This window comes from Bacillus rossius, chromosome 2 (assembly GCF_032445375.1).
Source record: "Bacillus rossius redtenbacheri isolate Brsri chromosome 2, Brsri_v3, whole genome shotgun sequence".
Classification (NCBI taxonomy): Eukaryota; Metazoa; Arthropoda; class Insecta; order Phasmatodea; family Bacillidae; genus Bacillus; species Bacillus rossius.
Genome location: NC_086331.1, coordinates 106,894,943 through 106,907,310, shown reverse-complemented (window position 1 = coordinate 106,907,310; position 12,368 = coordinate 106,894,943). Strand labels below are relative to the sequence as shown.

The 12,368-nt window shown below is 37.6% G+C and overlaps 1 protein-coding gene across 3 annotated transcripts in view; it reads left to right on the top strand.

The window, feature by feature from the left end:
• LOC134529576 (short-chain specific acyl-CoA dehydrogenase, mitochondrial-like) overlaps positions 1 to 11,337 on the top strand; it is a 65,206-nt gene extending 53,869 nt beyond the window's left edge. For all 3 annotated transcript variants that reach the window (XM_063363804.1, XM_063363807.1, XM_063363806.1), the window contains one exon: positions 10,714 to 11,337. In XM_063363804.1, coding sequence (XP_063219874.1) covers positions 10,714 to 10,932 — 219 coding nt within the window. In that variant the 3' untranslated portion in view covers positions 10,933 to 11,337. The remainder of the gene's footprint in view (positions 1 to 10,713) is intronic.
• The last annotated feature ends 1,031 nt before the right edge of the window (positions 11,338 to 12,368 follow it).

Genomic DNA, 12,368 nt, shown 5'->3' with positions numbered 1-12,368 from the left:
AGGGTGGCTCTGGTTACTGTACTCTAACCATAGACCTACTTTATACTCTATTCAGTGAAAATTACGCAGTGTCAAGAACAAAGTCAACAACAACCAGCATGTTGATGGCGACTGCTTCATCCTGGTGCAACGTGTGCACAAGCCTTGAAATAATGTAAACTCTGAAACCAAACGTGATCCAGGAAGAAAAAAAAAAGGAAAAAAACAATGAAAATGGGTATCAGGAATACATATACTTTTAAAACTATCTCCAAACCCACTTTTATAAAAACTAATTCTGTCTTTGTCACCAGATTTTATCTATTAGTTCAAGAACAAGAAATCATTGACTATATTTCAAATGAACTCAACCTGTCACAAGTCAAAGTGAATAATTTTCGCAGGCTTTCAGTAGGTAATTGCTCCCTGATGATGGCGACTGCAATATCGACGGAAACCTCGGTAAATTTATCGCCAAGGACACGGCTACAACCCAGAAGCCAAGCTACTACAAGTCAAAGTGACCAAACTTAGGACTAAATACAATTTATACGTATCTTTCCATGTGTCTGTACTCAAAGATGACTTTAGTAGAATCAATGACATTGTTTCTAGCTAATCAAATGTATGATAAGCCCCTTTTACAGTAAGCTTCACTCTGAGCAGATTCTTAGCAATGTAACAACCACTGAAGAGCCCAACAATTCTATTAGGCCTTCCCTAAACTTTAAACTGCTAGTGCATGTGCCTCAACATCGACATCTACCATGGTGCCTGGAGGAGCACTATAATCAATTCCAGTGAAGCCAAAACCTAAGGAGTTGGGAATTTATTATCAGAATGTGAGAGGATGAGAACTGAATCTATTGACTTCTTTGATATTATCGCAAGCTCCCACTATGATGTCATTTGTCTGACTGAGACTTGGTTTAATGTAACAGTATAACCTCTCACTACTTCACTGATTAATATCTTGTTTTTAGAAACAATATTAAAGCTCAAGTAACTAAGAAGAAAAGAGGTGGTAGTGTTCTTTCAGCCATTAATAAATTTAAATTTATATCAATTCAACCTAATTATGTCCGTGACTTTCCCGCTGTTGAAGCCGTCTTGCTAAAATAAAAACAATTCCTACTAATACCTTAACTCTCAGTACTGTCTACATACCCCCGGACATTACTCTTGAAGTATACCTGGACTGTTTAGTAATAAAGAAAAGTTACATAAAACCAGATATAAATATAAAATGCGTAGTAGCTAGTCTTGTAAACAAAGCCATCCTATTTTAACACTAAATAACAAAAAAAAATTGTTGTACTACTTTTTAGGGGTTAACCAGGTTTGGAAATAAACTAACAAGTGATTCATGCCAAACATTTATTCACAAACAACATTAATTCAAGATGGTTTACAATTCATTTATAATTAAGAATTGATTAGCTGACATCAAATGGTTGAGGTTGCTGTAGCTGTAAACATACATTAAAAGAAAAATTAAAGAGAATATCAACAGTCTTAACAGTTCTAAGGATTTAAGAAAAATTTGTACTGCCATCAATTAAGAAACAATTATAAGGCTTTGCAATTACCAGTATTGCAATAAAAACTATTTATACCTCGTTAAAACTGATGCTCACTTAATTTCAATATTTATAGCCCAAAAGACATTAAATAAAATAAAGGACTTGAAGCTAAATGTAAACAATATTAAGATTCTAAAATCATTTATATTATCTTTATTAGAGTAGCAGCAACAAAAGGCAAGGCACAATTATACACTTCAAAGAACATTAGAATACAAACTATTAGACACTAAAAGCAATACATTAATACGCCAACAAAATGCCTAACTTTAAATTTACTTGTTATGAAATTTACTTTAGCTACCGCGAACCATGCTGTATCTGACGATGAAACTACTCGCCTCTTAATGTTCGCAACTAGTTCTGTTGTCGAGCATCAATGAGTCTCTAACTCATTCTCCCTTCACACGCCCCTGGCACAAGTGTTGTCGAACTTATAAGAATGGTATTCTCTATAACACAAAGTGCATGGTGGCAGTTTTGTGTCACTCCAGTTGTGCTTGGAAGATATTTTTATTAAGTTTTCAATGAAGTAATGTTGCACCAAATTGCATTGTAAAAGTGAAAGAAAGTGACCTGGCAACGTGCAGAACCTGGATTGTCATATGCTGTTTAATTTTTCAACAATATACTAACTTGAATTTGAATACTGTATCATCGTTGGAGGTACAAAACCTCATATGTAAATTTTTGGTGAGTTTTTAATATCAACATACAAAATAAGCAAAAATTTCTGACACTAGATGCAGTAAACACACATGAAAAGAATTTTTTGATGTACAACCACTAACTTAAGCAAAGTAAAAATTTTCCTAACAATTAAATATTTTAGATACAGTTTTTTCAACCTCCTTAACACATCACTTTTGATACAAGAGTATTTGCATACTCAGCAACAATACGTCTGACCGTAGTTTTTTTTTTTTTTTTCAATAATGCACTGCACATCAAATCATCTTTAAAAACTAGAACTATATACAATATACATTCACCCAAAATAATGAACACAAAATATGCTTTTCAAAATCAAAATAATTCTAGAGAAAATGCAACCTTTTTGAGTGTTCATTTAGTAGCCAGAAAAGCAGGCAAGTGATACTGCTCCAGCTATGTCACTAGCTTGGCAGCAAACCTCGGACCTCGAATTGGCATCCCACTGTTTCCAGTCACCACACACGCGTCATAAGCAATCGGCTATAATATTATGTGTGCTTCACCTTTCAACATTTAATGAGAATATACTAACATTAGCTTGCAAAACAATTATTAAGATTCACTGTATGTTTCACTAAAAAAGCACATTCACCTGCAATATAATTAAGTAAAGTATGTAGTTGGTACTTTAATTACAATAATATTGTGTGTAGGATAAAACTGTTTATGTTTGTTTAATACTAGGTAATTATTATTGAAATATTTAAATGATATCAGGTAGGATTAAATTGATTTTATAAAAATATTCTGACACAGTTTGTGCCCCTTGTGTAGTTAAGGAAACTTTATCCATGGTAATGACAATTCTGGAAGCTGCATCAAGTGGGTGAAACAGTAACTGCTGTATACTCAGAGGACACAAGGGAGCAACAAAAATTTTTTATTAGTTCTCACAATGGGAACTAGGAAGGAGGATCGTATTTGAAGTGAAAAACAAATATGTTTGCTTAAAGTTTACCCTTTTTATTGTTAATTAAAATTTGCATTATCTTATTTTGATGTTCTTTTAAATTAAAAAATTACAATTATTGGAATTAATAATTAATTATTTTAAAGGGGGCCCGGGCCATTTGAAGTCATTAATTACAATTTTATGATACATTTTATAAATGAGACTATGAAAATAACCATAATAAATTTAACATTAATTGTTCTGATTGGTGCTGGAGTACATATTCAACATGTTCCATAGCGGACTGTTCACTGGCGGAGCATAATTAGGAGGTTCTGGGCTTCAATCTCCGAAGGGTCGGTGTAAATTTGGCAGACTAAGTCTTGAAAGGAAACTTCACCCGATTCTTGAAACGCTTCCTGAACCAAGTCTTGAACCCCACTGGAACCAAAAGGGAATCCAGTGGTCAAGAATAGTAAACTAATTAAGTTAAGGCAAAAGGATAACGGGGAGGCAACAATAGTCAAACAGGACGTTGACTTTTCCACTTACCGATTTGGGGTTGGAGTGAAGTGAAGAGAAGTGAAGTCAATTCCCGAGGGGAGGCGGCGCGGGTGGTCGCGGTGAACCGTCGCGAGACATTATACGAAATTGCTACTTGGCAAATAGCCAACCAGAAAAGAAAATAAATAAACTTTAGGGAACACTCCCGAACTTGAGATATCACATCTCTTAAATAGGTTGCTGCGGCTGAATATGTAAAAGGCGGGAGCGATGAAGCTCCGGCGCGAGATGCTATCGTGGTGACCGCCGAAGGAAGAATCTCCCTCTCTTCCAGGTGACATGTGGTTAAGTTCGAGCGAGAGGCCCGGAGTGTTAGGGAGTGGGAGAAATGGCCTCTGATTGGCTAGAATAAGCCCGGCGGAGTACTTGCCCCGCCCTCCAAAAAAAGATATGAAGAGGGCTAATTGCCTAACTTAAAGGGGCCTCAGAGGTGCAAAGCAGAGTGCTCTGATGGGGACAACAGGAACTGACTCTGTGTTCGTTTGCGAGAGTTCCGGGGGGGGGGGGGGGACTAGCGAAAGCTTGTACCCTATGGAGCCCACTGGTGCGAGCTCTGTCGGGGAGGAAAGGAACTTAGATTAAGTTGGGTCGCGGCCGCCAGAGCGCTTGCTCCGACGCCTAAAAGAAGGTAATTTAGTTCGCCGTGCCGCCCGGAGATGGCGCAAGCTGTCCGTTCACCGGCCTGGGGTCTGTTATAGAGACCGGGAGGTAGTTTATCCAGATGGAAGGATCTGGAATGGATAGAGGGAAAAAGGAAGGGGGGGTAATGCTGCGTAGTGGGAAAGGCTGCCTACAGGACTCCCGAGGCGTGTCAGGACCGACTGTAACCTGTGCCGGCGAACCTGACCAAAGTTTCTTCGGCCAACCGTAGCTTGAGCTACGGGTGTGCCTAAGAGGGCTGACCGAAGCTAAGGTAGCGAGTGGAAGGACGTGCGCGGGACACTGAAAGGGCGTGAAATTCCACTCGCGTATGTGCAGAGGAGCGAGGAGACATGAGGCGACTGCTTAATCAGGACCTGAGTGATGTGGGAGCCCGTGGATGAAACGGCCGGAGACAAAATTAAGTAGGAGAGTACAATACTGGGATAAAATTTTGATAGGCTGTAACAGGCTACAAAAAAAATACTTAAAATATTTATTTAAATTATCCTAAGTCTAAAGATGAGCCAGAAGAATATGAAAATGTATGGCTCAAGTTGGCCTTGACTCCTCTTAGTTTATATATTTACACAACTACAAAAAAAAACCTGGACGAGAGTGCTGGCCTGACAAAGTACGAGGAACGTTTAAAAAGTAAGTTTCATCATTTTTTTGAAAAAGCAAATGGTACACCAGGTGAAACAAACAATCGCCATAAGAATCCACACCCGTTGCTGGTTCAATGACGGAAGTAGCGTCAGCGGAGGAGGAATGATGCATGCACAGAGCCCCGAAGAAGAGAGAGTAGCAGCAGACCGGCGTGCCCGAGGTTATTTAAGCACAAAGAATGATCGCAGACAGACATGTATTGACAACATGGTCAGCAATGGAAATGCGTGCTGTTATACCTCCATTGAAAGCCACTCTCTTGGGATGTCACTTCTAAAACAATGCTGAGGTGCAGCAGGCTGTGCGACAATTCCTTCCATCGAAGGGCACTGAGTTTTACCAGAGTGGTTTCTTCAAACTGATTGCATGCTACGATAAATGTCTCAATGTCGATGGTGACTATGTGGAAAAATAGTGCAAGGTGTATAGTCCATGATGTATTTTTTATTTGTAATAAAGTTTCTGTGTGAAAAGAAATTACAAAATGTACTTTTGGAACGTCCCTAGTAAAATAAATAGAGGATTTATGTATTAAAATAGCCAGGGGAGCCCAGTTGTGTCAATTAAAATTGAATTTGACCTCTACAATCTTCTATTGCAGAGTCATCGTGGATCGTAGATTACGTACAGGATTTTTTTATTTTGCTTGTGTTCTGTGTCCATGCCTATGTCCATGAGTCCTGCTTCAAACTACAGAAGTTAATTAATTTAGAGTAAAATGTTACAAAATAGCATTACAAAATTACGCTAAAAATGTTACAAAAAATATGGCCGCCATGGTGCCATTAAATTCTTACATTAAAAGAATCCGATAGAGACTTATCTCCTTGTCAGCTCCAGAGATAATATGGACGTTGTGTAGTGGTGAAAGTCGGAAAATGAGCTCAAACGGTCAGGGCTAGGCGATCATGGGCTCACAGGGGTCCATGTCAGGATGTAGAATTTTGGTTGCTGGACCACCCATGAACTGGGAGTGAAGTTGGACCCACACTATGCAAAAAAAAATTTTTAGTGAGTCAAAAAGAAAACTTGAGGCTTAAAAGACAAAAGTATAAATGGAAAGACTGCAAAAAAAAATGGAGATCTCACTTACCATTTATGGTAGGTAGCACTGAATCTAAGTAATTACGGGGTGGCAGAGATGGCATGCTCAAAACCAAGACAGACGAAACTATAGAAAAAGTGGAATGATTAACTCACTACATTAAAAAAAAAGAAGGGGGAAAAAGGGAATAACATTCCCCCATGATGTGACTACAACCCGAACTGATAATTTTTAGTTGCTCTTGACGAGGAAATATCCGAAGATGTGGAGCGAGAAAGAGTTCTGAAGCCGTCCACACACCAGAAGGCAACAACCGCTAGGGATAATTGCCTTGCCTAGTTAAAGGTGCTCTTAGTGACCTCATAAAAAAGGGGGGTAGCCAATGATACATAAAGTAGGGGAAGAGGTGGTCAGGGTCTGGACTAGTGGCAGTGCAGACAGATAGTTGTCGGCAGTGCTGGTAAAGAGCGTGCGGAGCTCCAGGAGAAGTCACAAGGCTGAAGAAAAGGGAGTCAGTAAAGAGGCTCTGCCTGCTGGCGATAGGTGAAAACGACAAAGGGGGCTATGTTTAGTTCCTCCGGCTGGCCACAGATCACGTACAGAGAAGCGCGACGGACACTGGCATGAGGCTAGGAAGGAGGTTATAAGCTGGATGCTTGTCTAAAGTAGAAGCAAGGGGTCCAGAAGGGCGGGGAGAGCTCATGGCTAGGAACATTCCCAAAGGGTCAAAGAAGGGGGGGAGGAGTACTGCAGACAATGTGGGAACGGTGTTTGCGCCAGGCCAGATGCGCTGTGTCAACTCCTCTCTTAACGCATGTCATGCGTGTTTCTGGGCATGGGAAAGTGCATGGCGACAGCTGATGCTTGCAGTGCTATCGGGGAGACATGCTGGGCGTGGGCGAAACCCAAGACACGTTACATGTTGGAACGCAAGGAAGTGGGCTCTGAAACTGCACCCTGGGAATGATAAGGTGTGGTTTATTGGGCCGTGTTGCTAGCACCAACGTCTGGATGTGAAGTCTGATGGGTGCCTGAAGGCAGCCGGGCATCCATGCCAAGAAAGAATGCTATCAGGTCAGAAAAATTCCCATTAAAATATATAGGAATGCCCAAAGGAATAAACTAAAAAAAAATTTAAAGTGCCAAAGCTAACATATAAACATGTTTATTTTTTCTTTAAAAAAAATTTAAGACCTAAATTTGTGCCATGAAAACTAAATATGTGGCACAATTCCTATTCTGAGTGTTTGTATATGATATCCATGTTAAAAGTGGATGAAAGTGTCTCTAAGGTTTCAGCTGTTGTTGCTAGGGGTTTAAAGTATTTTCTGTAGAGCTGATCTCTGTCACTTTTAATCTCATACTCTCACTCACAGTGTGACATTGTCTGTAACCCCCTATGCTTTAACCTTCCAAAAGAGCTCTGACCCACTCTGAGCATTAGGCATGCTATAAATATGGAATATTGATGATAAAAACTTTTGGGTTCTGCAGGCGTCCCACACACCTGGCTATTTGAGGGCATGGGCGTAGATCCCGGGGGGGCCAGGGGGGCCCGGGCCCCCCCTGGAATTAATGGGCCCCTCCTTGGGGGGGCCCCACTTCGTGATTTTCAAGTTAATGGTGTACACAACATATATATCAGATTATTATTTACAACGATGACAGACACTTTGACATGCTTTACATTCCTACCTTCGAGTTCCGTAGTTATTTTCCCTTACCCCTTCTGCGAAAGCCATGGTATGGAGTTTTCCAGTGAGAACTTTGAAACCCTTAATTCCTAGAAACCGTTCATTCCAAAGGACGAAGCTAGGGTAGGGTTCCGTTAGCATTTCCTCCCCATTGTTACCCACACTACCATGTCCTCTGAAACGACAGTATTATAGGTTTCAGGTAGTCTGTTTTTAAAGTGGTTTTGCTCTCGTGTGCGCCAGTCTTCTGCTTTCTTGGCAAACATCAACATGGATAATTTCGTGACACGGAAGAAATGGAAAACAGAATCTGATTCTCACCTGGTAAGCTTGATTGTTTTATAAGTAGTGACTGTTATTTAGGTAATATATTTTATTTAAGTGATTATGTAACGTTATTTTTTCCAGTAAATAAACAACTTAATACTTTAACAGTAATTATAGCAGAATTTAGTTTATTTACGAACTGAAACTTATATACCATTTTCTGGAATTTTTTTAGCTCATCTCCATTCTGTAAGGCTAGCTGCTCTGTACGTTACATGTGAATATACAGAGAATAATTTTTTTCCTCGTCAATATGGAATTTAAAATCACTCCCCTTTTATTATCAAACGATAATTTTCACAATTCATGGCCGATAATCACTTTATAACATTTGTTATTTGATAACTGTAACACTGCACGAGTAAACAGAAGTAAGATTGAGAAAGAAGTATTTAAACGTTACACATCCGTATTTAAGTTAATAAGGAAGCAAACGCGTCTCTTTAATAACTAATCAAGCGGTAGCCCTATATTTTAACTAAATAATATTCACTGCCAAAATACTGATTATACTAAAAATAAGCCGAGAAATGTATGTGGTTCAATTAGCTGTAGGATAAATTTCATAGTTCTATCTCCGAGATTTTTCATTTGTGTCATTAAGTTTTTTTTTTCTTTTTTACCTGGTTGATGCCTTTACTAAATAAAATAGTCTTTAAGGGTTTTAATATGATTCGTTCATTTGATGTTTATCCGTTTATTAGCTTTGGAGCTTTGGGTTTTTAGGGCGCATCAAAAACTGTGAACAAAGAATTTCACGAACAGCATTTGAATCGCAGTAATTATCTGATGTGGCATAAAAAAAACCGACAAAGTGCGAGTCGAACTCGCGCACGAAGGGTTCTGTACCATTATCTATAAAAACGGCAAAAAAAAATAATGTCTGTTGTATGGGATTGGTAGCCCCACTTAAATATTTATTTTATTCTGTTTTAGAATTTCTTGTTATAGCGGCAACAGAAATACATCATTTGTGAAATTATATTCTGTTTTCACGTTTGTTGTATGGGAGCCCCCTTAAATATTTGTTTTATTTTAATTTAATCATTTATTTTAAAGTGAATATATAACTAAATATTCTGTGAATATTTCAAGCGTCTACCTGTTGCCGTTTTCAATATCGAGCAAAAACGAACAAAAAAATCACGTTGGTTGCATGGGAGCCTCCTTAAATATTTATTTTACTATGTTTTTAGTATTTGTGTCCAACTATCACGGTTCATGAGATACAGCCTGGTGGCAGACGGACATACAGACGGAAGGACAGCGTTATATTAACGTATATTATTTTAATAAATTTTTTCATGGATATTTTATGTATTTAGGTTAGCAAATTATTCAAATATGTTTGAGAGATCATTTCTTATAGTCATTAATTAATAATTACTAAAACATATGTTGCTCTGCTTTATTGTTAATATCACTTACGTAAAAATTAAGTGTATAACATACGAGCTTATCATCCAGAGAAGACTTGTTTCGGTTGACCTCTAGCGCAAAATTTTTAAACCACAGAATTCACGGGCCCCCCCCCTGGAAATCCTACAGATTTGCGCCCATGTTTGAGGGTAACTACCAGGTTATTTGAGTCAAGCATGCGTGGATCAGTATAATATTTTATTATATTAAATAAAGCAATATTAAAATTGAGAGCCTCGTGGCTTGTAATTTGTATATGTGAATGCCAGACCACCTATGTGGCTGGACCAAGTCATGTTGATTTGAGAACTCTGGGTACCAGATTACTAGTTAATTAGTTAAATAAGATACAAGAAACCAATTTATAAATATTAATGAACCAGAATGACAGCGATCAGTAGCAATGCAAGAGATGAAGACCTCGGGTGGCTTTGCTGAGGGACTGGCCAGAAAACTGTGAGCAATGGCTGCAGCTCTGCACATTTGTACCATACAAATATCCATTAAATCTTTAGCAAAATCATGTCACCAGTGTAAAAGAATAAACACTAAAAGACCCTTAGGAAAATATTAACCTTTCAGGTGTGCTCATGTCCGTATTCCAGTTATGTTCACTTTATTTAAGTAGCTATTGGTCTGCTGAAAAGGGGACGGGAACATAACACTGTGAAATAATAAACAAAAATTGCAATTGCAATTGTGATATTTAAGGGTATATAGCACTGCATTTACTGCACTTCACACCCTCGGCACAAGGTGGTGATGCATTATTCAAATTTGCTTGGGTGGCAAGGGGTGAGTTGGTGTGTTGGTGTCATCTGGCTCATAGGATTGGCATAGTCCTTGGTCCACATTGCAGCTAGTTATATGTAATGGTTTACTATAATGAATAACAGCAATATTGTATTAAGTTTAAATTCTTAAAGGTGTTTCTTTAGTTCTAAGATATAAAAAATTCTGTAAACTATAAAACTTAAAAATGTTCTCTCTGCTTTTTTTTTTCTTTTTCCTTGAAAAAATTTTAAAAACCTATACTGTGTTTTAAAATAATAGTTTTGGAGCAAAGTTTTAATTATTTTTTGTAAGTATTTATTTTAACAGTTGTAATTTGTGGTTTATATTTTTGTGTTAAATTAGTAAGTTATAGAAATGGGGTGTCTGTGAAGTAATGACTTTTACATTTTTCAGGCATCATCTATGGCAAAACTAGCTGCTTCAGAAGCAGCAACCTTTGCAGCCCACAGCTGTATTCAGATTCTGGGAGGAATGGGATACGTGACAGACATGCCTGCTGAAAGACATTATCGAGATGCTAGGATCACAGAAGTGTATGCAGGCATTACTGACATTCAGAAACTTGTCATAGCTGACCTCGTCGCTAAGGAGTATGGTATTGATACTAGATAAAATATTAAAATTTACTGGAAATAAATATTGCTGCTGGTTTCAAAACAATAGATTGGGAGCAGACAGATCTGCAATCTACAAAGCAAAACTTGTTCTCATTTATTTTGTTGATTATACATGATTTAATTTTATTTATGTAACATGGCATGAATAAGTTCTAAGAGATAAATGTGAATGACCCACAATTTTATATAAAATGTTTGAAAAAATTATCATTTACTGAATAAGTTAACCTACTTTTGTGTGCACTTACCAATTTATAACAATAATTTTTCTGATGAATTTATTTTACATAAACTGATAACCATCTTAAATATTACTATTTAGTTATACACATCCATACGCCATTGTACATACAAAATTTGTTAATCTATAATGCAAATAAAAAGTTTTATCCTTTTTACTAGTGTTCCTTGTCTTAGTTTTTTTACTAGCTTGACACAAATTTCACCTGCTGCCACACATCTGATCAGCTTGAAAATGGGCATCAAGATGGTATACAAATCTAACATACACAAGCTTATTAGACACAAAATCATCAGTAAGAGGAACTAATTTTTCCAGTTAATGGTAAACATGGCAGATGTGTATCATGGCCTGTGAGTTTTCTCAGGGCACTCCCATTCTCCCACTAATTCATCCCATTGCTGCTCCATGCCCCATCTCATTTCACCTCACACATTTTTTAGGCTGGCTGGAACGACAGGCCTGTCCCTCGGATGGGGCAGCTGGCTCCTGTGAGTGTCAGCCCTATTCCATCCCTGTAGACCCTGCTTCAGGCGGGAATCTACATGTTGATTTTCAATGGTCCAGGTGAAATAGAATAATGTATTTGGGTTTTCAAGGAGTGACAACTTGCTGTTAGCACTCGTCAAAATAATGCCTTTTTTTCCTCATAAGTTTGTGAATACTTATTGTTTGAGGGTTGAAGATGGAGCTAATTTGCAGAGGAATTTGAGAAGTTTCTTATACTTATTACTAACCAAGTTTTTAACCGTGCATTTATTAAAAGACGAGTTCATTAATGTAAATAAATTAAATGTTAGGGTTCTCATTACACTTATGTTGCAAATAAAAACCTGCATTGGATAGTTTTTATGCAACAAAATACAGTTCTAACTTTTTATGCAACAAAATAAAGTTCTAACTTTTTGTCTAGAAATAACATTTAAATAAAACTAAAAATATTAATATAAAAAACAGTAGATATGCAAATGATTTTAAAAGCATAGTCATAATTGTAATAAACTAACCTATGATGTAAATCTTCATGCAGCACATGATGCAGTGGTAACATATCACACGTTCATCCACTCTACTCATTTTCAGTGAAATTTTAGTTCTATCATAACATGATCACTGACAAACATTCTTGTCTCAATTAGATTTTGCACTGGTAATAAGAAAACATAAATACCTTGTTCTTTTACATAATC